Source organism: Panthera tigris, chromosome E1 (genome assembly GCF_018350195.1).
Source record: "Panthera tigris isolate Pti1 chromosome E1, P.tigris_Pti1_mat1.1, whole genome shotgun sequence".
In the NCBI taxonomy this organism is placed as follows: domain Eukaryota; kingdom Metazoa; phylum Chordata; class Mammalia; order Carnivora; family Felidae; genus Panthera; species Panthera tigris.
Genome location: NC_056673.1, coordinates 49,688,501 through 49,716,491, shown reverse-complemented (window position 1 = coordinate 49,716,491; position 27,991 = coordinate 49,688,501). Strand labels below are relative to the sequence as shown.

The following is a 27,991-nucleotide window of genomic DNA, read 5'->3' as shown; positions in this document are numbered from 1 at the left end:
TGCTGTACCAGGTGATGAGTCAGGGTTTTCAGTTGGAAACAAATGACAAAGTTATCTTCTGATTCAGAAAGACAGCTGATACTTCAGACATGTGAGTGCTGAGTAAACAGCACCTCCTTCTACCTGAAGAAAGTTGGATTTCTAGACAAGAGCCCTGTGGGGGGTGGGATGGGTGTGGGGGGGGGGTGGGTAGGGCGACAAAGCAACTGAATATCAGCTGGAGGGCAAGCAACTTCTAGCTCGTGATTCCCAGTCCAAAGGCTAGTGGGTGAGGCCAGAAATGTGAGGTCTAGGAACACTGGGTATCTTTCTTTCCTCCCTCCCTCCTTCCATCCAACAACACCCATCTCTCCCATATTCTTGTCCCAGATCCCTTAAGATTCTGGCAAGGACCAAACTCTGAGTGAATGAAAGCAGGACCTTTGCCTGACTCATTCACCATTGTCTTTCTAATGCTTCAAACAGTGCACGGCACACAGTAGTGCTCACAAAATACTTGCTGAATGAACAGATGAGTAAAATAAAAAGGCTCAGACCGTTTCAGACTGTAAGAAGTTGAGGTATACAACTTCTCAGTGGTGGGGTCACTGCGGAACTCCTTCCATTACACCAAGCTGCCAACAGGCTGAAACCCTTCAGAGATCACACCTTAACGGAAGGGGATATTGAAGGTAAAAGGACATCCGATTCTCAAAGGCGTGAGACTATAAATGCAAGCAAAGACAAGGGGTCTTCTTTGGGGTCCTTTACAATGGCTGTCAAATGGCCAATCCTTTGGAGTTTGGTCACCAGAACTTAGAGGGGATGTGCACCCCCAAATCCCAGGAGATTATAAATGTTAACCATGGAGCCTGGGTGCCTCAAGAATGTCTAGCTACTCTGAGATAACTTGACTCTCTGTGTTCATGGGTAATCAAAATGCTCAAAACTCAATGATCCAGCACCTGCAAAAAGAGGAAGCAATTCAACAGCCTCCACGGAGGCCTCGGCGTCCCCAGGATCCACTCATCTCTACTCTTCACAACATGTAACGTCACCTCTGGCACATTCGGTAGCGGGACTAATCTACAACCAGTTCTGGCCAGGAGGAGCACTGGGTGAGGGTCCTTTCTGAGCGGCAGGGCAATACACATGGACATGATTCTGTGACCACAGCCAACCCCACACAGTGGAACCGCTTGAGTTTCTCCAGATCATCACCCAAAAGGAAGTGATAAGCTTCCACTGCCCCAGCTGAATGAGTAGCTCCCTCACCTTCCAGGTATTTGGATGATACCTATCATTCCAGCAGCCAACGCGAGTAATGTAATATGGATGCCAGGAATACAATCCTTAAGGACAGGTACAGGGGGCCTGACATCCAGGAAAAGCACTTGACCCACGGGAGAAGGATCTCTACTCCTCCACACTTACTTACCATCTGAGGCCCTGCCTCAATTGAGGTGTTCGGCAAGTGCCTGGCTCTGAGAAAGCAGGTGGGGTTGGCAGGGGACTGCACTAGGTTCTCAGATCAAATGGGGACCACATCAAGGGAAGAGTGGGCACAGAGCTGGGATGAAGAGTTGAAATGGGGATAGGAAGACGTCAATCTAACAAGATTGGGTAGGGGTGGTGGGAACTAGGGCAGCAAGAGTTGGGGGGTGGTTTAGCAAAGACTCAGGAATGAAGTGTCCTCAGGCTGGCTGGGGATGGAAAGAAAGTATGCGGTGGGCTTGGAAGTTAGGGGTTGAGTGGGTGAGGGCAAGAAGATACATACAAGACTTGAGATAGGGCTGAGATCAGAGTTGTCAAGAAGAGGGGGGTAAGCGCAATAGGGCATCTACTGTAGTGGTAGGTATTAAATGAGTGGGGGGAGGTGGGTGTTTTGGCTGAGCAGACCTTGGGGGGCTGAGCAGGGGGGCTGGGATAAGAAAGCTGAGCCTGAAAAGGGGTAAGCCAGAAAGACGGGGAGGGGGAGGGGGGGCTCGAGGAGGTTTGCGTGGAGCACTGGGATTGCCAAAGGGGTTGAGGGGTGAGAAGGAGATGCGTTAGAGGGAGGCGGAGGGAAGTGGCTGTCCTAGGGGTTGGAAGTGGGCTACCGTGGGGTCGCGTGTGGCTGCACTTACGCAAGACCAGTGGTGAAGGGGTGAGGGTAAGGGCTGGACTCGGGTCACGGGTGGAGAAGAGGAAGGGGACGGGTCAGCACTGGCTGTTTGGGCTGAAGGCTCGGGTCCGAGTGGGGTAGGGTGCGGGGCTCAGGCCGGGAAGGGAAAAGGCTCTGTCTGAAGCAGGACAGTTTCAAAGCAACCAAGGGTTTGCGATCACGGACAGGGCTGGTGACCCATCGCCCGTTCTCGTCTCGGCCCCGCCGTCCCCTTCTCACCCTCCTCGCCCTCTGACCCCTAACTCACCAGAGGGAGCCGGGAGGGGGCGCGGGGCACTCCTGGCCACTGCAGCCCCTAAGCCTCAGACCAGGCGCTGCGGCCTCCCGGCCAGGGACAACAGGAAACGGCGCTCGCGGCGCCTGACGCCATCACGTTGGTTCGGCGTCCGGCCCCGCCCCCGGACCGCGGAGCCAATCGCAGGGCCGGCGGAGCCTCGGGGCGGGGCAAGCGCTCAGGAAAGCCCAAGTTACCAGCCCCAGAGCACGTGAGTGATCTGGGAGGCTGGGGACTCTTCGACCCGAGATGCGCACGAAGAGGCGAGGCCACCAGGCTAGCCCACCAGTGTCGGGCGAACGTGTCCTACTGCCCGCCCCCAGCAGTGTCTGCGTCTCACTAGATCCCGGCCGCCTTCTGGGTTCATGACCTTGCCTGGGCACAGCACTATCTACCGTTGAGGCTGTCTGTTGGCCTCCTGCCCGGAAGGTTCCCACTTGTAAAATCGGACCAATAACTTCTACCCTAGTTTTGCCTCCCTGAGGGCATCAGTGCAGGTGGTGCTTCCCGCCTGGTGGTTCTCAGGAAAAGCATACAGGTTTTGATCACCCCTATCACCAAGGGAGCACCTTTAGGTACCCGTCAGCCCCCAGGCATGAAGCTTAAGGTTCTGGTTATTCTCATCTAGCCAGGAAGTTGTTTGTTTCCTTTACTTGGTAGAGTTGACATTTCTCTTTCACATGGACTCAGAACAAAAGGTCAAGAGTGTGTGTTGGTGGGGGTGGGGACAGATGTCTTGTGCTTTGGACACTTCATACCTGCAGGCTTAGGTCAAATGGGATCTTAGGGCCTGAGTGTGGGGTGAGTACTGGGGTGGAGAGGCACTGCTACCTGCAGGTCCAGGGGGACTTTGGGGGTGTCTACAGGGCTGGTCTGGGAACGGGACAGTTCTTGGAAGAAAGCTCCACTGATCTGGGCCAGGCTCTCCATCAGCCTTTCTGGGAAGGGGAGAAGAAGGGGTCCCAGTGCCTGTTTCCATTTATAAAACCAGCTGTTGGAGATGTGGCACCTGAGTGTGTGCGGGCTGCCTCTTCAATAATTCTCTCTCTAGGAGCGAGAACCACCTCTCCTCGATTTTAGACTAGATGAATCTGAGTACATTTAGTATGGTTAACAGTTGAACAGAAAGTTAGAAATAAGGACACGGAGGGATGCCTGGGTGGCTCGGTCGGTTAAGTGTCTGACTTCGGCTCAGGTCACAATCTCACAGTTGTGAGTTCCAGCCCTGCATTGGGCTCTGCGCTGACCGTGCAGAGCCTGCTTGGGATTCTCTCTCTCTCTCTCTCTCTCTCTCTCTCTCTCTCTGCCCCTCCCTTGCTTGTGCTCTCCCTCTCAAAAGTAAATAAACGTTAAAGATAAATAAATAAGGACACAGAAGCAAAGCATTATCTTAGCGTTAAACAACTTGGAAAGTAAGGAATTTACTGGGAAATCCAGTTTCCTGGGCAAAAGGATAGTGTTTCTGGTTATAATTATAGCACATCAAGAGCATCAGTGTCTTGATACAAGCATGCCCTCCCCCAGATGGAGCCAGCAACATTCCTCAGTTCTTCCAATGAATTTTTGCGCAGCCGCTGTCTGCAAAAGCTGTGGGAACCCCGCATGGTAATATCTATCTTTTCAGGAGCCCCTGTCTCCTGGTCTTCTCTTACTTCTCAGGCCTCTCAGCCCCTCTGCAAAGTCTACGGGCTTGTCCTCTTCTCTCCATCTTACTCTGGCGCACATTTTCACCATTCGTGGGCCACGAGTCCACCAGGTCATCTGAGGAAAAAAAAATCTCCCATTACCCTGTTATTTGAGCAATAATAAAGGTACGTGCAAAGTGCCATGGTGCCCACAGAGAAGAGGCCTTGAAGGTTATCCTGGCGGAAGCAACTTTTATCTGAGCCTTCCGGGTGGACACAGGAAAGGGCAATGCCGGCGAAGAGACTGGTAGAGAAACGGCTGGTGGGTAGGAATGCAGACTGAGCTCAGGGGAGGGTGCACGGAGAGGTGGAGAGGAAGCTAGGAAGTAAGGCCAGAGTGAGGGGAGGGGGCTTAGAATGGAAGGGGGAGATAAAGACAGATTGGGCAGTGGGGAAAGGGAGGAGGCACAGACACAGCTGGAGGCCAGTGCAGGAAGGGCTCAGACGCTCACAAAGGCACTGGTCTGTCAGATTTCAAGCACTACGCATAGTCATTCAAAGCCAGGCAGGAGGACTGCAGGCATCTGAATTTCTCGGGGGTCTAAGGTGTAGATTCCTGAACCCCGCCCCTGCCCTGGAGAGTCACTCTGGGATGAGGTCCAAGAATTTAGCCTTGACCCAAACCTTTTCTGTCTCTTGCCCTACCACCCGTGGATCTGAAGGGTGAGAAAATGTGAGAATCTCTCCTTAACCTAGGAGCTGAAGGGCAAGGCATTTAACAGGTGTGGAAAATAGAGGCTCCTATTTGCCAGATAGGAATTTTGATTTATCCTTAGCAACCACCCTGAAGGTAAGCACCATTGTTATCCCCATGGCATAGATGATAAAACAGGCTTAAGAGAGGTTAAGGAACTTGGGGGCCCAAGGCCATACAACTCATAATTACTACAGGTGGGATCCTCACCCAGCTCTGATTCTAGCTGGAGAACTAGCATAATTCAGTGGCCGAGCAAGTGGGCTTTGGAGCCGGGAATGCTTAGGTTTGAATACCGGCTCTACCCCATACTGTTTTCTAGGCCTTCCCTAAGACAGCGCAGGGCCCAGCACAACCCAGCAAGTGTGGGCCTGAGACCACTGCCACAGTCAGTGGTTTTCATAGGCCCCTCGAGATGGCACCAGAGATAGAAACTTCTAAGTTTGATTGGTGGTTAGAAAAGAGAAGTAAATCACAACACGCTGAGGCCCCTCCGCCTCAGGCAGAGGGGCCAGAGTGTGTGACTTCCGGGAAGTTCCCCAAACTATCTGAGCCTCAGTTCCTCATCTGTAAATTGGGGAAAATATCAGTTGCCATGAGGATTAAATAAGATAATATCTTCAGGACGGTTTCTGGTCTGAAGTAAGCACTTGAGGATAACTAGCTATATTATTATTATTATTATTATTATTACAGTTTTGGCTAATTCGTACCTACCCAGTCCAGTCAGATCTCCGTTTTCTAACTGGTCTTTGAGCACTGGAGTGAGAGCCTCTCTTGTTTGAACCCCAGATGTATCCTTATTTGGTCTCTGACCGAAATCATCTAAGCAGAACTAATGCCACCATTTCTTTTGAAACCGGAATAGGTAATGTTCTCATGGCTTCTGTTGCAGGAAGCTGGTTCTTCCCACTCTCTTTGAAAAAACGGATTTAAAGGGTTCGTAAAAATTATGTGTCAATTCTATCTCAATAAAGTTGGACACAAATACAGCTTTGAGGTGCCGTTGACAAAAGAATGGACTCTTTAAGCCTCCCAAATGTTATCACACATAGTTTACAGTTCAAATAGTACGAAATGAAGTGGTGAGGAAACAGAATGACCCGCAGCAGCTTCTTGCCTCGACCATCCCCACCCTCCTGGGCCAGCTCGCCAGTCCTCGGTCCTCCTTACCTCTCGCTGGATCTTCTGGTGCTTATCTCCACCTATCTTGTGTTTCTAGCTCTTAATTCTTCCATTTAAAAGAGTTTTTTAATTTTTTTTTTTTTTTTTTGAAAGAGAGAGAAGGAGAGAGAGAATCCCAAGCAGGCTCTGCGCTGTCAACACAAAGTCCGATGCGGGGCTCGAACCCACGAACCGTGAAATCGTGACCTGAGCTGACGTCAGACGCTCAACCGACTGAGCCACCCAGGTGCTCTGATTCATCCATTTTAGACACTATCTGTGGACTTCCTAGCAACACAGGCAAGGAGTTAGGTCTTTAACACCCCCCACCCGTTCCATTCTTGGGGTTTAGTTTTGTCACTCTTGCCCCATGATTGATAGTGGTTGCAGAATTGTGACTAGGTAAGCATTGCTCACCGCAGAGCTTGCTCATGTAGTCCGATGGCACTCGTTTCTGTCCCCTGACCCCCCGGGGTTTAATTTCTTCTCCTTCTCTTTCTGTGCTGCCCGCCACGATCACTCCTCCACTCCGCTCCAGTGCTCTGGCATGACAGTTAGTGCCGTTTCCCTCGGCTACCTCCTTGACCTGTCATACGCTGCTGTCCTGGAACCTTCCTTCGCTGCTTCCTGGGCTGGGGTTTTCCTGGCTCCCTTCTCTTCTTGCTTTCTTTACTCTCTCTCTTGATCTGCAGTTAAGAATCCCTTTCTAATATTAAAAAATAGAATGGTCTTCGGACCTGCTCGTGATCGTAGGGATCCTTTCGATATCTATTAATTGGGACAAAAAATACAGAAAGACCAAAAGTTACTATGAAGGCACTCCTGCTCTTAAGTGAATTTGTGTTTTACTCACAATAGCATCTATGAACGTGTGAAAGCCTGTTCAAAGTTTAGGCTTAGGGTTAGTTCAATCTAGCCTCAATGTCTGGTCTTCCATTTGTCACCTCGCCCCCTCAACTTGCCGTGAGACAACCCCCTCTCTTGACTTTCTGTTCAGTTCCTGTGCCCTAGCAGAGACTTAAGTACTGGTTTAAGGCCCACCTTGCAGGTGCACGTGACCATGGCTGGCCAATCAGGGTCTCCTCCTGCCAGATACAGGGTCCAAGCAGACCAATCAGAGGCTTTTTGAAGACTGGCTTTCCTTTATGAGGCTTGCTCAACCTCAGTGGAGAGTTGGAGTTACTAACGACTATCTTTGCAGTCTTGGGGCATCCATCCTGAAGCCTGAAGCCGTCATGGAGGAAAGCACAACTGAGGGATAGTTGGGGAGAGAATGACGTTTGAGCGCTAGATGCGGCCAGCTTGAAGATCTTAGGCTTCCCGGTTATGTGAGCCGATACACCGTATGACATTTTTGGCTTAAGCATATTTTAGTTGGATTTCTTTCACTGGGAGCATAAAGAGCGGCGACTGATATCCTGTCTTTGTGAACTTGGGCAGGTTATACAAGCGGTGCGTACAGACTTGGACCGTGACAACGCAGCTCCCACTGGGTCCCCTATGGCTGCCCTGTTATCAGCCTGAGCCTGAGACAGCTTGACATTGAATAGCCCGTTTTAGGGACTGGAGGAAACGACTTACCATGAGTCACTGCCCTAAAATATGCTTTCTACCCACATGCCCGGTGCCTGGAATTCTGTGGTGATGGTGGCATTCCTCAGGGTTAACCATGGCTCTCTTCAAACGGTTCTCCTTTGGAGTGTGAAGTCTGCGATATTTAACTTGTAGAAGTCCTTTCTTCTGGAGGTCCCTCTGGCAGGCAGTGGATCCAGGATGCGGTGTAGGCAGACCTAGGTACACATCTCAGTTCCCAATGGCACAGTCCCTTTGCAGCTTTGCGGGCAAACCCCTAGCACTGTGTGCTGACCTTTAGGAGGTCAGTCTGTATCACATAAGGAATCCTACGCAGAGAGTGAAGAAATGGTCTCAGATTCACCCAGTAATCTCCCTGAGTCAGCCCTGAGGGCAGGGCCTGGCCCTAGGCGTTGGGAAGAGGAAGGAGATGTGATTCTTGTCTTGTCAGGGCTCCTGACCTAATAGAGAACTGCGGTTGAGTCTTCACATGGACGGACGCTGTCTTTCACTCTGCGCCATTCGTAGGTGACGCCTAGAAGAGCAGGGCCACCGTGTTGTAGCCTCTGACCCAGGACTCTGTCACATTCTGGGAGAGAGAATTATGGGCCCTCCCCGCATCCCCGCTCCTGCTGTGTCTCCTCGTGGCCACAGTGTACTTTCCCATCCCCTGGCTTGGGGCTTGGGGCTGGTTCCGTGCTTAGGCTCGAAGAGGCCCGATGGCTCTTTTGCTTGCTCTCTTACGCTTCTCTTGGGTAGCCGCTGCCTCTTCAGCCTGGGTCCCGGCAGCAACACAGGGAGAAAAGACCAGCAGTGAGAAGCAGCGCCGATCCAGCCAGCAGGGCATTAAAGTACAGCGGTAACGGCCAACCTGTGAGAATCGGTTTCCCAGCCTCCTCTGAGTTTTGAGGATGGTCTATTAGTTAGCACTGTTGTGGCAAAAGATAACAGATACATGGATTCCCTCCGTTATCAGGTTACGTACAGGTTCAGCTGCTGCAGTAGAGACCCAACACAACAGTGGTTAAGTGATTTTTTTTAATTCTTTTTTTTTAATCCTTTTTTTCGGGGGGCGGGGGGGAGAGTGCAAGCGGGGGAGGGGCAGAGAGAGTGGGGCAGAGGATCCAAAGCGGGCTCTGCGCTGACAGGCTGACAGCACAGAACCCGATGTGGGACTCAAACTCACGAACCCCGAGATCGTGACCTGAGCTGAAGTTGGATGCTTAACCGACTGAGCCACCCAGGCGCCCTTTAATTCCTTTGTTTTTAAATGTTTATTTATTTTTGAGACAGAGACAGAGATTGAGTGGGGGAAGGGCAGAGGGAGACACAAAGTCTGAAGCGGGCTCCAGGCTCCAAGCCGTCAGCACAGACCCCGATGTGGGGCTTGAACCCACGAACGGTGAGATCCTGACCTGAGCTGAAGTCGGACACCTAACCGACTGAGCCATCCAGGCGCCCCAACAGTGGGTTAAATTAAAAAACAGCTTCTTGGGGGCACCCGGGTGGCTCAGTCGGTCAGGTGTCTGACTTTGGCTTAGGTCACGATCTTGCCGTTCATGGGTTCGAGCCCCATGTCGGGATGTGTGCGGACGGCTCAGAGCCTGGAGCCTGCTTCACATTCTGTGTCTCCCTCTCTCTCTGCCCCTCCCCTGCTCATGCTCTGCTCTGTCTCTCAAAAATAAGTAAACATTGAAAAGAAATTTTTTTAAGAAGCAGCTTCTTGATCTCTCATATGATAATCCGGTTAAGTACTGGATCTGGGGCTGGTTCGGTGGCTCTTATGTCAGGGAGCCAGGCTCCTTCTGTTTTCCTGCTCTACCACCCTGGGGTGTAGCCCTCATCCAGACGAGGCCTTTGTACCGTTGAAATCTTCATTTCCTCCACAGTGTGGCGCCAGACCGCTCTCTGCCGCTGCCCTGGAAACACACGCAGCCTAAGCACCATTCCTGCCTCTGCTCTGGGCCTCGGGACTTTTCTTCTTCTTGAATGAGTGTGCTCCCGCCCCCCAGCTGGTGCTCCACGCCATCCCCCAGGTCTCAACAACATACCCCCACCAGGACCACAGGAGCCAGAGCTGGTCGTGCCTGGTGGTCCTCAGGACTGAGAGGCCCTGACCTCCGTGGGGGCAGGAGCCGGCCAGCATGACCAGTCGGGACTCCCAGGTTAAGAATCCAGTTGAGCCTCCTGGTCATCCTCAATCTGCTCTGCCCTTCGTCTCCCACCCCCAAATCCCTGCCGACCTCCAGCCCTGAAGAAGCCGGAGAACCTCTGCTTCCCCCACCTCCCCGTCCGCCTTGTCCTACTTCAGTCGTTTGGTGAGCATAAAAAGGCCTGTCAAAGTGGTCCCTCTGTTTGGGGGATGGGCTCAGGAGGGGTGGGCATGTGGGTTCGGAGGGTGACAGATTCTTCCTCCAAATGCTCGCCAGGCTCCTCCGAGCCCTCTTCTTGATTCGACCTTGCTTGGCCTGTGAAGACTTGAACAAACACGGACGTGGTTGCTGGCAGCTCGTGGCCGCATCCCTAGTAGGACCCTAGCCTCCCTTAAAGTGCCTGCCTGCAAAACTCCCGGCTGTCTAAAGGATTGGCTGCTGAGTCCAGCCAACGCCTGAAGATCGGGCCCCTGTCTCCCAGCTTCTGTGAGAGGGCAGGAGCTTAACTTTGAGAAGTGTCAGCAAAGCCAGATGGGTCTCATATGGGCCAGCGTCCCTTCCTGCTTTTTGTCATCTTTCACTTCTGATTATAGAGCCCCCCACTCATTCCCTTCCCTAGTCCCTCATTCTCCCTGTGAAATACCCCATCACCTCTGTAATAATCCCAGTCGGGTGCCTGCTCACGATGAACCCTTTCCCCTACGGCACTGCAATACTATGTTACTGACTGAAATCTGTCTGGATTACTTTAAGTAGTGTCTGCTTTTGTTTGTTTTCATCAGGGGAGGTGTGCAGGATCAGCCTTTTAATTTTTTTATTTTTAATATTTATTTTTGAGAGAGAGGCAGGGTGCAAGCAGGGGGGTGGGGGAGGGGCAGAGAGCGAGGAAGACACAGACTCCAAAGCGGGCTCCAGGCTCCGCGCTGTCAGCACAGAGCCCGACGTGGGGCTCAAACCCAAGAACCGTGAGATCATGACCTGAGCCGAAGTCGGTCGCTCAACTGACTGAACCACCCAGGTGCCCCAACAGCCTTTGAAATTAAATTATTTTCAGGATCAGCTTTTTAAGTAAGCATCCTAGGGATGTTTGCGTATAGAGGTCCAAAGGCTGTATTTTGAGAAATCATGTTTCCCTGTGGAGATCTTTTCTCTGGCAGCCCTTTTGAATGGGGGCTATGTTTTCTCAGATACTGCATTGCCAATAGTCCATCCAGCTTTAATTCCAGTGAGAACGTTCCAGAGATGAAACTAAGAATCAACTCCAGGCGCTTCTCCAGTCACCTCTGGGGATGAGTGTATGTCGTCAGCATCCAGCGCCTCACCTGCTGCCCAGCTAGAATGACACCTTTCAGGGTTTCCGACTTAGGAACGCGACCACCAGGTTACTCCACGTGGACACCACCCCCCTTTCACAAAGCCTTTGAACACCCCCCCATCAGGAGGGGTTTGCTGGATGATGTTGGTTGGCTCTTGACACCCATTTCTAGCCCCTTCTTTGCAGGTCCTGGAAACCCACGAACCATCGTTGACAGATTCCCTCGACAGCAGAATTGTGCCAATAAAGCGTACCTGTGTGAAATTTGGAAGGCGGAGGTGGAAGGAGGTGGAAGCCATGCTTTCCTCCTCTGTAGCAGCAGACATGCGGGCCGAATGTTGGAGTCCATACTCCCCACCAGTCAGGCTTGGGGCCATGGGGCTGTAGTGACCCCGGCAGTGGCTTCCCGAAGTTTCCTGACCGAGTGGCAGCAGCAGCTTTGAATCTATGGAGAGCAACTGTGGTAAAGTAACCTGAGAGCTAGTGGTGCGATTCCCCCCTGGCCCTGACCTTCACCACCGCGAGCCCCACCAGTGGTGAGCACCAATTGCTTGTATGACCTGTGTGTGTGTGTGTGTTTGAAATATCTAGAATGGTTTGTTTTCCTGGCTATGGTAGTTTTAAAATATGTTCACAAAACTGAGGGTTGATGGGGGGTGGGAGGGAGGGGAGGGTGGGGGATGGGTATTGCGCCTGGGTGGCTCAGTTGGTTGAGCGTCTGACTTTGGCTCAGGTCATGGTCTCACCATTCATGGCTTCGGGCCCCGCATTGGGCTCTGTGCTGACAGCTCAGAGCCTGGAGCCTGCTTCAGATTCTGTGTCTCCCTCTCTCTCTTGTTCTCTCTTCAAAATAAACATTAAAAAAGATGTTTTTTGAGGAATAAATGTTTATTGTTGTTTTTAAAAAAATTTTTTAAATGTTTATTTTGGAGAGAGAAAGAGACAGAGACATAGAGTGCGAGTGGAGGGGTGGCAGAGAGGGTCATAATCTCGTGGTTGGTTCATGGGTTCGAGACCCGCATCGGGCTCTGTGCTGACAGCTCAGAGCCTGGAGCCTGCTTCATATTCTGTGTCTCCCTCTCTCTCTGCCCGCATGCTCTGTCTCTCTCTCTCCCTCTCTCTCAAAAATAAACATTAAAAAAATTAAAAGAAATACGGCAAGGTAGCATTCGAGACTGATAAGTATTGTGCAAATTTGAGGTCGTGTTATAGAAACAACATTTTCTAAGCTTCACTTTATGAACCACATTTGAGCTAATGGAAATATTCCAAAATAGGAGAATGGAGTTGCCTGGAATCCCGGCCCACACTTCGGGAAGCCCAACTATGCACAGATGGGTCTTCTTGGTTTCTCGTCAGCTCTGTCTCTGTGTCCACCTCTCTTCTTCAAAAAGTCACCACCGGCCCCCGCTCCACCCAGCTCATGAAGGAGTTTGAGCTGGCATGAGGAGTTTCTGCCCTTGTGACCTAAGAGTGACTAAAGGGCCTAGTACTGCGCCTGGCTCAAAGCAGGTGCTCAACAAACAGTAGCGGCCACCATCCTCATCGTTATAATTATTGATTCTTTGATGGTAACCATGGCTTAGACGTCTCTGTACCCCTGCACCCTGCAGCAGGGCAGTATAACCGTCAGCAGGCTTTGGAGTTAACAGGCCTGGATTAAACCCCTACCTGGCAGTTTTGGATTTGCGGCCTTGGGCACCTGAACAGGGTACCTACATCCTTTAAGCCCTGTCCCCTTATCTGCCAGATGGGGATAATAAAGTATGTTTTCACGGACTGTTGGGCTAAATTAAGACTGCAAAACGCCCAACCCAGGCCTTGACACCAAGTAAGCAAATAGTAAACTAGGTGCTGCTGCCGCTTCCGATTACTGTTACTCTCTAGTCTTGTGCTTTCAACACAGTTATTTGTTGGCTCACTGAAGTCACCACACAGAGACAGACACTTGGTGGCCGTTCTCACTAAAACGCTGGGGGAACGGGAGCAGGCACCAGGAGAACAGGTGTCCTTGCCCAGCAGCAGCAAACTAATAAAGCCGAAGAGGCACTGATGGGCCAATCACCCCGCTTGGAACCGTTCCTACCAACCCTGCCAAACCTGCTGGGCTGTGCCCCAGTCCTACTGTCGCCTCGGGGGACTCTGTTGGTGGCCAGCGGTTGGTGCCATATTCCATCACCTATCGCTAAGCCACCAGCATTTATTTGGGGGCATTTAAAGAGATTGTCAGGGGCGCCTGGGCGGCTCAGTCGGTTAAGCATCCGACTCTTGACTTCAGCTCAGGCTGTGATCTCACGGTCGTAAGATCGAGTCCCTCGCATCGGGTTCCACACTGAGCACACAGCCCGCTTGGGACTCTTTCTCTCCCTCTCTCTCTGCCCCTCCCCCCTTGCTCTCTTTCAAAATAAACAGACATTAAGAAAAGAGATTATCAAACCTTGTTAATTCAGGATTTCTTTTATTCACTACTGTATTTTGACTCTGACGTCCTTTTTCTAAAACCTGTCATTCATGTACTCAGAAAGCATAGATGACTTCATTATTTTTAATGTTTATCTATTTTTGAGAGACAGTGTGTGAGCTGGGGGGAGGGACAGAGAGAAAGGGAGACAGAGGATCTGAAGTGGGCTCTGTGCTGACAGCAGAGAGCCCAATGCAGGGCTCAAACTCCCACACCATGAGGTCACGACCTGAGCCAAAGTCGGATGCTCACTGGACTGAGCCACCCAGGCACCCCGACTCCTCCCAACATCCTAAATGTGACTGGTTAACGCCCTCCTCTGCAGAAGTGGAGGGATGTTTGCGTCTTCTGCACGTTGTGCTGCATTATCTCTTGGAATCGTGCAGCCCTGATCTGAGCTGGGTAGGAAAGCAGTGGTAGGTGTGGTGCTGGGCTGAACTGGAGAGAGCCCAGCCGCACGCATCCGACCCTCAGTGGGGTCAGCAGAGGCTAGTGGGGTACAGGTGAACAGTAAGTGCCCCCACCAATAAGTTTTCTGAAATAAAGGCCTGAGCAGGGCAGTCCTGGGTAATTACTGCTCTCACACATTCTTTACTCTAACCCTCCAGCATCTCCCTGCTAGCTCTCTGAGGGTGGGGACTTTTTTTTTTTTTTTTTTTGAAAGAAAACAAACAAAAAAACCCAATGGGAATTATCTACTAGCTTGTAAGGTTGAGGAACACCCTACTTCCAACTACACATTTTGTGTCTGAGTTTGAGCTCTTGGGAAGAAAGACAGGCCTCAGCCCTACAGTGGAGGTCGGCTCAGCGATCCAAATATTCTGGCAACCCCAAAGACCTCACAGAGGGGCCAGAGAGAGATGATCCTCTATGGGCAGGGGGTCAAGCGCGTTGTGAATAACTGGTATTTGGTGAGCCAGGGGAGAGAGCACCAGAATAGGCTGTTAATTAACTTAATAGTCTAAGCCCCTTGAAGATACGTTTTCCAGTTTCCAGAGACTGACCGTATCAGGGAAATGACGGAAAGACGCCCCGTTCACCCTACTTTGCCCATACTGTGTCTTGTGGAAATACTGGCTACCACGAGGGACTCTGGCTTCAGTCCTGCTTCTCTCGCCTGTGGCCCCTGTTGTCTGTAGATAAATATTTAACCGTTTACGTTTTAATTCCTTACCACGTGGCTAGAATTGGTTATGGATTTATACATTTTAATATGAGAAAAACAAGTATTTTACAAGCAATGCTGAGAAGCCAGTATCGGAAAGTAAACTTTGTAGGTGGCCTGAGGCAGGACGGCGTTCACTCTGTGACAATCTCACATGCTGTCTCACTCTCGTCACCCAGCTCTTCAGTAGTGGAATCTGTGGTCCGAGTCTTCTCTGCTGTGGCTTTGCCAGCCTCCCTGGGAAAAGGAGAAGAATGCCAAGGCTTTGACTCTCGAAAGGAACAATTCAACTCTTCATAATTTCCTCGTTTTAGAGAAAATCTTCCCCAATCACGTACCCTAGTTCCATGTTGAAAATCTCATCTTCATCAGAAGAATCCTTGTCGTGTAGCTTCTGTGCCATGTTTTTCTTGCGTGTGGCATTGAGGGGTCTGTACATGTCCCTAAGCCAAAGTGGCCGCCTTCTCCAGAAAAAGCCCTCCTAGAAAACAGAAAGGACAACGTTAGGTCTGTTTCCCCTGCCTTCTCCAGCCACGGTACTTTATCCTCCTCAGATTTACCTGATTGTCACTTTCCTCTGAGCATCTCTTACGCAGCAGAGATCCAAAGAAGCCCCTTGAAGGAAACACACACACACAGACAATTAGTGATTCGTACCATTTTCCATGCCTCTCACAATGTATTTCTCCAGTCTTATTAGCAAGCAAAATCAACACAGACCTGGGATCTCAGAAATAATTCCATACATGCTGGGCTTTCAGAATTTTCCTGTGTCTGTCCATAATGGCCCCACAGTGTCCCTGGGAGACCTTTGTATGTAACTTGACATGAAGTATAGGCAGGATTTTCACCCTGCTCACCTTCTGGCCCTTGGCCAAGTGCCCTTGTGCAGTCAACAAACTGGGTGACCACACGGCAGAAGCACCTAACTCTCTCCAGAAGCATTTTACATCAGTCCCCGCCAGGCTTAGCCTCACAGGCATCATTTGCTGGCGGGTGGGGAGGTGTTTCTATTTTCCTAGCTGCTTTACCTTACAAGATGAATCGCACCGAGTGAATGCCTGAGTCCAACCAGCAGTTATCTAGCTCACTGACTTTCACACTGCAGGCAGATGAGTGAGTGAGTCGTGAAATCACCTGAAAACACACGGCTAGCGCTAAAACACAAAATACTCTTTTTGAATACAAACGGAATAGGGGGTACCTGGGTGGCTCAGTCAGGTGAGCAGCCCAAGTCTCGATTTTGCCTCAAGTGATGATCTCACAGATTGTGACATCGAGCCCTGTGTCTGGCTCTGTGCTGATAGTGTAGAACCTGCTTGGGATTCTCTCTCTCTCTCTCTCTCTCTCTCTCTCTCTGCTCCACCCTCCCCCCCAAATAAATAATAAACTTAAAAAAAACAGAACAGAAAGAATCAGAGTGTATGGTAAGTTTGTTTTAGAAGGTACTTATGTCTATACGGTATGTGTGCACTGAGTTGTGACATAAAATGCAGTTCACAGCCCAAGAACAGTGTAGTCAGAGACGTGCCCAACTGGAAAGGAACCATCTTCTTTCTGGTTCTAGTGGTACTAGTGATACAACCGTCCGGCAAGATATCTTCCTTTTCTCCTTCTCCATCTCATTATTATAAAAGGAAGAGATAAATGATTATCTAAGGTCTCTCCCAGTTCAAATTCTATTGGGTCTGGATAAAGGGAATGGAGAGCGGGGCCTCGAAAACCAGAAGGAGGAAGAAGGAAGTTTTCCCCCTACTTTACGGGAGGGACTCATGTATTCTACCTTCCATCATGCTTGAAGACTAGCCCCTTCACCCCACGACTTTTGGCCCTCCCTATCCCTTCTCCAGAGCCTCTGAGAAGGTCTGTGGCCAGGCCTGATGCCCACCGCCAGCGGGAACGGGTCTGAACATTTCCACCCCCGTCCCCCCACGATCTTTCTTTAAAGGTCTAGTGAGCAGGTGCTCTGTGCCAGTCCCATTCTAACTCGGGTTTGGCTGGGCAGCTAACTTTGCTGGATCCAGGCAAAGCATTAGGCCAAATATGTATTCTTTCTGCCTTTGGTGATTTCCTGGCTGTAAAACAAGGGGATTGAAATAGAGGAGTTTGAAAATCTAGTTCTAAAATTCTACTTTAACGATTGCCAGACTAATATTTACCTTGAGCTTCCTTCTTTACCTTCCTTGGCTGCTGTTCTATGAGAATAAATCTGTTTTGGAAGAAAACATGATCACAGTTACCCATCACAATAACCACTCCCTCCACATCTTTATTCATTCCTTTGCATTTTAGGTCTTATCTACCCAGTGAGATGATAACTTTTCCTAGGACAGGAATTTGTTGAATAGTCCTTTGACTCTTCAATAACACCTAACTCGCGTGCAGCTGGTAATACATTTTACTGACTGCCTCAGATAACATTCAACAGGTAATTCCTAATAAAAATTCTTGGGAGGAGGAAAAGAAAAGTGTCTACCAGAAACCTAAACAGCAGCACTGTTTTAAAATCAAGGACAAGAGTAGGATGTCTGTTATCACTGCTGCTATTCATTGGTGTTGAGGAGGTCCTAACTGATGCACTGGGAAAAAATGGAGTCGTGGAAAGGAAGAACTAAGACGTATTTGCATATGAAATTACAGACAAACTAAAAGGCCCAAGAGAATCAACTAAAATTTTGTTGGAAGAAACATGAGAATTCAGCAAGATGGCTAGATATATATAAAATCAAGAGATCAACATGTAAACCTCAATGACTTTCCTATGTTCCATAAATAATTAATCAAAAGACGGAAGAATTATCCCATTTACAATTATCAATAAAAAGGCATAAAGTACCTAGGAATAAACTTAGCAAAGAATGGGTAAGACCTATGAGATGAAAACACTAAAGCTCTTCTGAAGGACATTAAGGAGAAACGAATACGTGATGTGAGACACTATTTTCCGAGAATAGTGTAAAGATGTCAGTTCCCTTCAAATTAACCTACAAATTCGGGGCAATCCCATTCAAATCCCAAGACAGTTTTTCAAACAAAAACTGGCCAGCTGACATTTGGTAGAGAAAATGTGCAAGCATAGCTACAAAATGGATGAAAAAGAAGATCACAGAGCAGACGTTAAAATACGTTCTTACAGAGCAACTGCAGTTAAGTATGTAGCGTGATACTGATACAGGAAAAGAAAACCAGGTTGATAGAATAGAGTCCAGATAACACTAGTATTTTGGATCCATGAAGAAAGAATGAACCATTCAATAAAAGATTTTAAAGTAACTGGATCTTTATGCAAGGGAAAAAAGTTAGATCCCCTACCTCGACCGTACCAAAACACCAGACAGATTCCATACAGATTAAAAATAAATAAATCACAACAAATATTATAAGAGTACAGAAGAAAATATCAGAGACTATTTTTATACCATGAGGCGAAAAGGCCTTGTTAACGAGGCCCATGTCCCATAAGCCATGAGGCAGATATGGTGACGGACTGTCCACACCCCCTGTTCATCGTAGTCCTTGCCCCCTTGATCCCCTGGATTGTTTGTCCTCTTCCTGTTGATTTATAAAACTCTCTTCATATGAAATATATTAATCCTTTCAAGGGCTTTCACTGAATTTCAATGTTTCAAATATTTGTCAGTGTTTTTATCGTGAAGGAGACGGAACAGTGGGATAGGAGCACAGGCTGACTGCAGGCACAGCTGGGTTCTGCTTTGGGTTTTGCCACAGGGGCCTTAAGCTGATCCCCTTCTATGTAGGAAAGAAGGATGGTGATATCATCCTCACAGGACTGTGGGGATTAAATCAGATGTCTGGTTTATTCCAAGCAGAAATCAGACAAGACGATCAAATCTATCAAATGTTTCTGCATGTGGTATCAGGTCACAAAGCTTTTTCTCACCACAAGATTATAAAAGTATTGATTCTGTTTTCTTCTAGCACTTTGATGGGTTCTTGTTTCTCTTTTTTTACATGTACTGAAATATGTTTTTTTAAGGTGAGAAATAGGGATCTGTTGTTATTTTCCTCCCAAATAATTAAGCAGTTGTTCTATTACCATTTATTTATTTTCTTCCACTGATTTGAATACTAAAAGGTAACATTTCAATGTTTATTTATTTATTTTTGAGAGCGACAGAGAGAGAGAGTAAGAGTGAGAGAGGGACAAAGAGAGAGAGACACACACACAGAATCCAGAGCAGGCTCCAGGTTCTGAGCTGTCAGCACAGAGCCCAACACAGGGCTCGAACTCCTGAACCATGAAATTATGACCTGAGCCAAAGTAGGACGCTTAACCAACTGAGCCACCCAGGCGCCTCTAAAAGGTAACATTTTAAAAGTCCTAGTCACCCACGGATCTGTCTATTGCTGGACTCTGTAGGCTACTTCACATAAATATTACGTTGCATTATTCCTCATTGTGAAATTGACACAATGCCTCATCTCTTCCTTTGAACATCATTATTGTCCACTACAGGAAAAAAACTGCATGGTCTCTGACCTCAAAAAGTGTATCATCTAAGTAGGGAGAGGAAATAATGAAACCACATAAAAAAATATAAACACAAGGTTAAACCACATAGGAATTTAAAACAGCAATAGGAGTTTATAGAACTTCCCAAAAGCAAAAGGCTGCAGGCCACCTCAAGATGCAGAGTACTGACTGGACAATGGCCAATGATTTCTCTTCCCAGAGGTCATGGTAAGTTGACCCCACGCTAGTTCCTAGGCTCTTAGGCTGAGAAATCAGACTCTGATCTCATCAAGAGAGAACGCACTTCTTTCTGCATGGAGGCAATATCACCTTACCACTGTCACAGGATTGATCAAAATCAGAATGTCAGGTCATGACTTGACAATAAGGAAAACATCCATTCCACCCATTCCACAGATAGGGCATCTGTGTCCACATGATTGGGACTCCTGTCTCCTGTGGAGACAGGCCTCTGTGGCACACTGAAGTATAATCAGAAGGCTATTTGGTGAGAAGAGAAGTGGAAGAAAAGTAATTAGCTGAATCCAGTGTTTCATGGAAAGGACGGAGGTAGCTAGATCCATCCATCTGCCCCGCGGGCACAGCCCGGCTGGTGGGCCTGACTCTCATCTGCTGCCTGAGGTGCCATCTCTACTCTTAGGCAAGGCTAGGTGGGCACTGCCCATGTTGGTCTCTTCCTCACCATTTCTATGCTTTTACTACTGACCAACCCTCCAGAAGACAGACATGTTTCTCCTTAGCAGTTAATACATCCAGTCAGGTTTTACTCAAGTCTGATAGACCAGGAAGCCTTACATATCTCTGCTCTGATCCATGACCCTGATATTTCTCTCTTGAGGAGCTGCCTTTTAACAAACTGTTTAGCATATTTTTGTTATCAGGGGAGGGGAATGCGTCACTGCAGACCCTAAGAAATGGTGACAATCTCACAGAAGGACTAGGTCCAGGAGTATTACAGTATTCGGGGAAGGCTTTGTGAAGAAAGATGAACTCGAGTTGGCTTTTGAAGGCTCACGGGACTTCCACCAGCAGAGTGAAATAAAGGAATTTCAAGTGGGCAAAGTCACCAACAAAAGTAGGAATGGGCATGGTCTGACTAGGGGATGGTGAGGGGCTGCTTTGGCTGAAATGGAGGGTTGCCATGACAGATGGCAATATAGATATAGATATAGATATAGATAGATAGATAGATATAGATATAGATATATAATAAGCATATGTATATTTGAATAAATATATTGAATATATATTCAATTCATACATAATTGAATAAAAGGTAAACAGGCAAGCTCCAGGAATAGGCAACTGTAATTATGACACGCTCTGAGTAGCCTGATGCAGGATTTTAGCTGCAGGGTTTTAACTGAACCTGTTTACACAATGCCTTGCGAAGTGGAGGAGAGAGCTGTAGGCACATCTAATTAATCAACAAGATGACACTTTTATCTCTAAGCCATGCCCTTTCTTCCAAGATGACTGATAGCTCCATGAAGGTGAAGACTATTTCTCTCTCATCATTTTAGCCAACGAGGAAAGAAATCAGTGGTAGTAGGAGGATGACTGGTGAGTGCATCGAATCGACATCATTTTTTTGAGTTGAAGAAATTTTACTATCATGTCAACTGTGGCCTTCTTAGACCTAATGTCTCAGAACAAGCTAATGGCTTGTTATCTTGGTTACAATCCACAGATGTCTCCCGGCAGTGGGGTTCCTTTTAAAATCCCTGGAATATACTTTGCAATAAAAGGACAAAGCATATCTCAGTCCTCCAGACTGAAGAGGGATATCACGTCGTGATAGGTGGGAAAGTGGCTTTGATTTTCAGTTTGTGGGTTCTGAATCTACTGTAAAGAAGGAATATAGTCTGGGAATCTGAATTAATTGTTGTCCTTACCTCAATGAGACAGAACACTATGATCAAAATCATCACTACTACAGTCACAGATATTGCCAAGATGAGTTTGTTGTTATAGCCATAGCCTGGAACTTCTTTTGTGAGCTAAAAAAAAGGGAAAGAACAATTTTTTTAGAAAACAGAGATAGGATGAAAGTTAACTATTCTTTAACGACTCTAAAACCCCATTCTTTCCGATGAATCGCTTATAGGTTCTTAAGGAATATACCAAATCTAATGTGATATGTAATCTTAATCATTAGCATTTTCTTCAAGACTTGATGTATCTTGTATGTTAGGTCCTCTTTTTGTCTCCTCTGGGAACAGCGGCACTGTTTCCTAAATGAGCAAAGTGGCAGATCACTGCCTTAGCCAAAATTATGTGGCCAAGACAAGACCCGGACTAGGAGCCCCCGGTCCTTGTGCTTGGGTCCATGTCCTAAACCACCTAAATGTCGAGACCCCACATTTGGGGATTTATCCTCACCTCCCTTGACTCCTGCCCTCTCTGTTCACTCTGGACTTCTGTGCTCTCATTGATATAATTCTCATTTTTCCATTGGTCCGTATCCCACTCTGCCTTGGACACCTTTACTTCTTGCTGCTCGCTGAGAAGCTTCATCAGGAGGCCTGTTCTGGAGATGAGCTTGGCACAGGCCAGCTGCACCTGGGTCTCAGAGCAGTCCATTTTCAAAGTCCGGATAACATGAGAAATGAGCCTTCTCACGTCATTGCTGGGGATGAGGGACTGTAGCTGCTGGTTTAACTGAATTTCAAACAGATCACCTGAGGACGAGAGCTTTGACACAGTGAAGCCTGTGGCTTTTGGGGGCAAGCCAGTGCCCGCATTGTGGTATTCCCGTTGTGTATCATTGGTTTGTTTAACGGTCGGCATAGAGTTGTCTGCAGTAACAGTAGAATTAGCAGTGGAAAGATTCTTACGGTCTGTGAATTCAGGGAGGGTTTGTTCTGGCACAGTAGTGTTTCCTGTAGAAATATTTTCTTCAGAAACATTTTGAGCAGTAGTGTTCTCTACAGTAGCGTTTTCTCTGTAAGTTCCTGAAGGAGCAAATAATTCTGGAAAAGGATTTTTCTGAGGACTCAGTTCTCCCGGAGATGAAAAATCCTCTCGTGAAGGGGAATTTATGAGGCTCCTGACTGCAGAGGATGGAGGCCTCTTTGCAAGCAGCTGTCTATTACTGAGTGAACTTTCCTTTCTGGACTTTCGATTCAGTTTGGCCTTGGGTGTTCTGTGGACCACACGGGAGCGACTTTTATGAAAGCGGTGTGTCTTTCTGGGGAGTGAGGCTGGTCTGAAAGCCTTCATATTTCTAACTCTAGCATTTGCATCTTCTAAAACAAAAATGGTGTACGTTAAGTCTTTTGATTCTTTTTTCACGTCAGGTGGGGATTTTGGAGCGGGGGTGGCAGAAGGCCTGCCCAAAGAGTATTGCTTCAGGAAAGAAGAGACCGCTGCCTTGTGCTCATCTACGAACGAAGGCTCTGTATTGAAGGAGCTTCCCACTGATTTGCTGGGCCTGTGCGCCACGGGAAGCTCCCCTGGGGATGGTCTCCTGAGCCTTCTTTCCTTGGGAGCGGGGGTGGCAGAAGGCCTGTCCAAAAAGTATTGCTTCATGAGAGAAGAGACCGCTGCCTTGTGCTCATCTATGAACGAAGGCTCTGTATTGAAGGAGCTTCCCACTGATTTGCTGGGCCTGTGCGCCACGGGAAGCTCCCCTGGGGATGGTCTCCTGAGCCTTCTTTCCTTGGGAGCGGGGGTGGCAGAAGGCCTGTCCAAAAAGTATTGCTTCATGAGAGAAGAGACCGCTGCCTTGTGCTCATCTATGAACGAAGGCTCTGTATTGAAGGAGCTTCCCACTGATTTGCTGGGCCTGTGCGCCACGGGAAGCTCCCCTGGGGATGGTCTCCTGAGCCTTCTTTCCTTGGGAGCGGGGGTGGCAGAAGGCCTGTCCAAAAAGTATTGCTTCATGAGAGAAGAGACCGCTGCCTTGTGCTCATCTATGAACGAAGGCTCTGTATTGAAGGAGCTTCCCACTGATTTGCTGGGCCTGTGCGCCACGGGAAGCTCCCCTGGGGATGGTCTCCTGAGCCTTCTTTCCTTGGGAGCGGGGGTGGCAGAAGGCCTGTCCAAAAAGTATTGCTTCATGAGAGAAGAGACCGCTGCCTTGTGCTCATCTATGAACGAAGGCTCTGTATTGAAGGAGCTTCCCACTGATTTGCTGGGCCTGTGCGCCACGGGAAGCTCCCCTGGGGATGGTCTCCTGAGCCTTCTTTCCTTGGGAGCGGGGGTGGCAGAAGGCCTGTCCAAAGAGTATTGCTTCATGAGAGAAGAGACCGCTGCCTTGTGCTCATCTATGAACGAAGGCTCTGTATTGAAGGAGCTTCCCACTGATTTGCTGGGCCTGTGCGCCACGGGAAGCTCCCCTGGGGATGGTCTCCTGAGCCTTCTTTCCTTGGGAGCGGGGGTGGCAGAAGGCCTGTCCAAAAAGTATTGCTTCATGAGAGAAGAGACCGCTGCCTTGTGCTCATCTATGAACGAAGGCTCTGTATTGAAGGAGCTTCCCACTGATTTGCTGGGCCTGTGCGCCACGGGAAGCTCCCCTGGGGATGGTCTCCTGAGCCTTCTTTCCTTGGGAGCGGGGGTGGCAGAAGGCCTGTCCAAAAAGTATTGCTTCATGAGAGAAGAGACCGCTGCCTTGTGCTCATCTATGAACGAAGGCTCTGTATTGAAGGAGCTTCCCACTGATTTGCTGGGCCTGTGCGCCACGGGAAGCTCCCCTGGGGATGGTCTCCTGAGCCTTCTTTCCTTGGGAGCGGGGGTGGCAGAAGGCCTGTCCAAAAAGTATTGCTTCATGAGAGAAGAGACCGCTGCCTTGTGCTCATCTATGAACGAAGGCTCTGTATTGAAGGAGCTTCCCACTGATTTGCTGGGCCTGTGCACCACGTGAAGCTCCCCTGGGGATGGTGTCCTGAGCCTTCTTTCCTTGGCCATGTTCTCCACAGATGGCTGGGCGCTCTGTTTCCTCTGGATGTTCTGACGTCTCAGTTCTTTTAAGTGCCTTTTCCGTATGCCCTTTGGGCCCTTGATGACCTTTTTCACTCTCAGGAACTTTTTCCCCACACTCTCAACCTCGTCTAGGCTCTTCTCCTGCGGTTGGGCAGTTTCCAATTTCTTTGGAAAGATTTGACGTTTAAACTTGGGACCTAAAAGGCTGGAATGTATAAGCATGGCCATTTTTTCTTTCTTTTTCACGTCATCAATTTTTTCCTGAATTTCTGCATCTAACAAATTTTCCAGAAAGTAGAGTTTTCTCAGTTTATTCTTGTAAGTTGAATTGTTGGATCCAGGTTTAAGAGAAGGGTCCCCTGTGTCGTTCATCGAGTGACCCACGGGCTTGTCTCCCTCTTGCACATTTGAAAACAGAAGTTTAATGAACGGTAACAGCGTCGATTCTACGTCTTCTAGATTGCCCTCCGAGAAATAAGGCAATATGTAATTCAGTGCACTAATGACATCACTTTCGTCATTGAAGTCTAGCTGCTCATTCATAAAGGCTGACAAACTGACACGATCTATGTCTGAGGACGCCTTCTCTGGCTCAATAGTCAGCTCCGTGCTGGCGCTCTTCTTTCGAGCTGTCAATACCTTCATGAATGATCCTTCTGCCTTCCTTAGGTATACTTCCTGATCTGTCGAAGAAGAAGAAGAGATGAGTTTTGATAATGAAAGACTGACAGCACAGCTCTTTGTCAATGCACAGTCATACGTCCCAGTCAAGCAAATTAAGAATCAGCAAATACTCGAGCGCCATTTAGAGAGGAGACGAACTCAAACTTGGACCCACGATTGGCAACAACAAAAGGACAAAAAGATGTGTTTTGAAAAAGTAGCTATTTCCTCAGAACATTCCACAGTGTGAATAAGTATATTTAGAGTTATTCCATTGGTCCCTAAGGGCCGATTGCCCAGGCCTCAAGAAAAGCCAAGGCCGGAAGATACTCGGCTAAACTGTGTGCAGCTCTAGTGCGACTCCTGGCATTCACATACCCCACCCTGTCCTGCTTCGGGGGCAGAGGGAGCGCGAGTCTTCCTCCTTCTACGTCTTCAGTGGGCTTGAGTTCTTGCTACCATCACATATGCCCGGGACAACACCCGTCACCAGCAGGTCCTCATCTGGACACGCCCTCTCCGCCCACCCACCAATTCTTTCGCTTGGTCCCTGCTCCCATATATCGCACCTCCCGTAACATAAGCTCTAGACAGAAAAAACTAAACACAAGACCCGCTAAGTCCACCCTGGTTCTTTGCTTAAATTTGGGCAGAGATGTGGGGTATAGGTTAAGAGATTTTCCAGGTATGAGAGAGATGCCACTGTGGGGCGTTCAAAAAAAATCAACGGAATGATACTTGAGGTTTTAAAATGCAGAAGGGATAAAGAAACTTTGGTCAAATGCCTACTTTGCTTTCATTTCCTTTCATTTCCAGATTTCTAGCTTTACTGAGAGAACCATCCAGAGCTTCCAACTACATGAAGGTCAAGCGTACAGCTTGTGTACACTGAACAGCACTGTGCAGCTGGGTTTTTCCAGAAGAATTAAAAGTATTTTTAGTGGTGCTGGTGAGAGTCGGAGGAGGAGGTGATAAAGGTCACGAGAGAGGAGGAGCAGCGGGCTGGCGGAGCGCCCAAAACGGGAGAGGAGACTCGAGTGCTAGGCTAAGGCACCTCTGATCTCATTTTTCCTCGCCTGTCAAAGGAGATAAAAAAAAAAAAATGCCTATTCTGCCCACCTCTAAGGGAGACGGGAGTAAGATAATTGGTAAAACATTGTTTTGGAAAATAAGCAACACCACTTATAGAAGTAGCAAAGTGTAATTTATGCTGTGCCCTAGACCATTGACAGGGACCCATATTCAAGCTATCCAGGTGCAAAAGCACATTTTGGAAGTCACCAAGTTAGTGCCAATAAAACCTAAGAACAGAAAAATACCTAAAAGCACCCGTGTTTTGGATAGAAAAGCTTAAGATTCAGAACAAGAGTTGGACAGCCCAAGGATAGAAGAGCCCTCTCATCCGTTAGAACGGTTGGGTAGCAGCTTCTGGTTAGGGCACAGAAACACAGAGGCTCCAAATAAAACTTTTTCAGAAATCAGCATCACTTGTACTCTTACACACTTATAAAAACAACAAAATAAACAAAAAGGTATCTCCACCTGTCCTATAAGACAAAGGGCACCTGAGACCTAACGCACGTAAAATCAGCTTATAAGCTGTGACGCACTATGTGAACAGGTTTTCATTTGGGGGTAGTTGACTTAATAATGTAACTGAGAATCTGACTTTTAACAAAGGAATAGTTCTTAGAAATTTAGGGATCTGAACTCTGAATGAGTAAAAATAATGCAATGACATCATTAGTTTAAAAATTTACCATTGTTAGGGTGCCTGGGTGGCCCAGTCAGTTAAGCATCCCTTTGGCTCAGGTCATGCTATCACAGTTCAGCCCCGCATGGGGCTTGCTGCTGTCAGTGTAGAGCCTGCTTCGGATTCTCTGTCCCCCTCACTCACTCTCTGCCCCCTCCCAGCTCACGCACGTGAATGCTCTCTCTCTCAAAAATGAATAAACATTAAAAAAAATTATCATTGTTGATTAAAAATAAAAGTTAAACCACAAATAAAATAAAAATTTACAAATTTATCATCAGGCAATTAGGACTTACCACAACGTGTGCCATTTGTCAGACATGCACTGTCACAATGTAGCTTGACGGTCTTACAGACAACCTCAATAGTATTTTTAAATTGGCAGAGACAGCAGGCCATACGGCTAGGTAAAATCCTATAAATGGAAACACAGACAATTAAATTAGTGGTAAAGGAGTTACTCGAGTAGGTAGAAGAGGCGGGCCAAAGTCATCACAGGGCTGTGCAAAAAGGAATTCTTGAGGCACATGGCCTGGATGGTTGGGTAGGGACCAGTTGGCCAACTGCTGCTCTTGAATATTATAAATACACAGATAGAAGGACAGACGTGCCCAACGGAAAGGTAAGGATGACATGGGGTATGGTACCCTTAGAATGAGATAGAGATTAGAACTGGGTGACACTGATCAGTAGTTTAATACACAGGTAACTCCTTCCAAGCCAAAAGTCTCACTTCGGGTTGAGAGCACACAGAAAGAGGGTAGACTTCTAAGAGTTTGAATAAATCTGAAATATGGCCCATACTGAGGATAAAAAGCAATCAACTTTGGCTCAGGTCATAATCTCGTGGTTCATGGGTTTGAGCCCCACATCAGGCTCTGTGCTGAGAGCTCGGAGCCTGGAACCTGCTTCAGATTTAACTTCCTCTCTCTCTACCCCTTCCCTGATCACTCTCTGTGTCTTAAAAATAAATAAATGTTAATTTTTTTTTTTAAAAAGCAATCAATCAAAAACTAATCCATCATCTACACAAATGCTACAATTAGCAGACAAGGACATTTAAAAAAGTTACTATAACAGTATTTCATATATGGAAAAAACCCCATGCCTCTACTTAACTCAATGAATTGTGCAACAACTTCAAGTGGCCTAATATATGTATACTTAGAGTCCACGAAGGAGAGGAGATATAAAAAAAATTTGAAAACCTAATAGCCCCCACATTTCCAAATAAGTAAACCCTATAAACTCACAAATCCAGGAAGGTCAATGAAATCTGAGCACAACATGGATTAAACTACATGTTTAGTTTAATCCATTAAACACGGATAAAACTACACCACGGCACATGATAATCAAACTGGTCAAAGCCAGCGATAAAGAGCAAATCTTAAAAGCAGCCAAAGGAACAAAACCACACATGACACACAGAGCAACAAAGATATAACAATGACAACATATTTCTTGTTGGAAATAATGTAAGCCAGAACTCGGTGGGGCAACATCTTTCAGGCAGTGAAAAGGAGAGGGG

At 47.9% G+C, this 27,991-nt stretch overlaps 1 protein-coding gene and 2 long non-coding RNA genes across 4 annotated transcripts in view; 2 read left to right on the top strand and 1 right to left on the bottom strand.

Annotated features, from left to right (window-relative positions):
• Window positions 1-9: 9 nt before the first annotated feature.
• On the top strand, window positions 10-26,188 carry LOC122233609. The gene is made up of 2 exons (XR_006211244.1): window positions 10-91; window positions 25,524-26,188. It is a non-coding gene; the product is annotated as an uncharacterized LOC122233609 (long non-coding RNA).
• On the top strand, window positions 1,461-11,278 carry LOC122233612. Its single transcript, XR_006211248.1, has 4 exons — window positions 1,461-1,475; window positions 9,422-9,850; window positions 10,873-11,066; window positions 11,187-11,278. It is a non-coding gene; the product is annotated as an uncharacterized LOC122233612 (long non-coding RNA).
• LOC122233602 (leucine-rich repeat-containing protein 37A2-like) overlaps window positions 14,649-27,991 on the bottom strand; it is a 54,074-nt gene continuing 40,731 nt past the window's right edge. Inside the window, exons 6-13 of one of the 2 annotated variants that reach the window (XM_042966759.1) lie at window positions 26,757-26,875; window positions 23,982-24,727; window positions 21,504-22,571; window positions 21,017-21,121; window positions 16,786-16,835; window positions 15,187-15,241; window positions 14,965-15,107; window positions 14,649-14,863 (exon numbers count right to left, since the gene is read on the bottom strand). In XM_042966759.1, the coding sequence (XP_042822693.1) occupies window positions 14,761-14,863; window positions 14,965-15,107; window positions 15,187-15,241; window positions 16,786-16,835; window positions 21,017-21,121; window positions 21,504-22,571; window positions 23,982-24,727; window positions 26,757-26,875 (2,389 nt within the window). In that variant the 3' untranslated portion in view covers window positions 14,649-14,760. The remainder of the gene's footprint in view (window positions 14,864-14,964; window positions 15,108-15,186; window positions 15,242-16,785; window positions 16,836-21,016; window positions 21,122-21,503; window positions 22,572-23,981; window positions 24,728-26,756; window positions 26,876-27,991) is intronic. The other variant, XM_042966758.1, reaches the window with a different exon arrangement.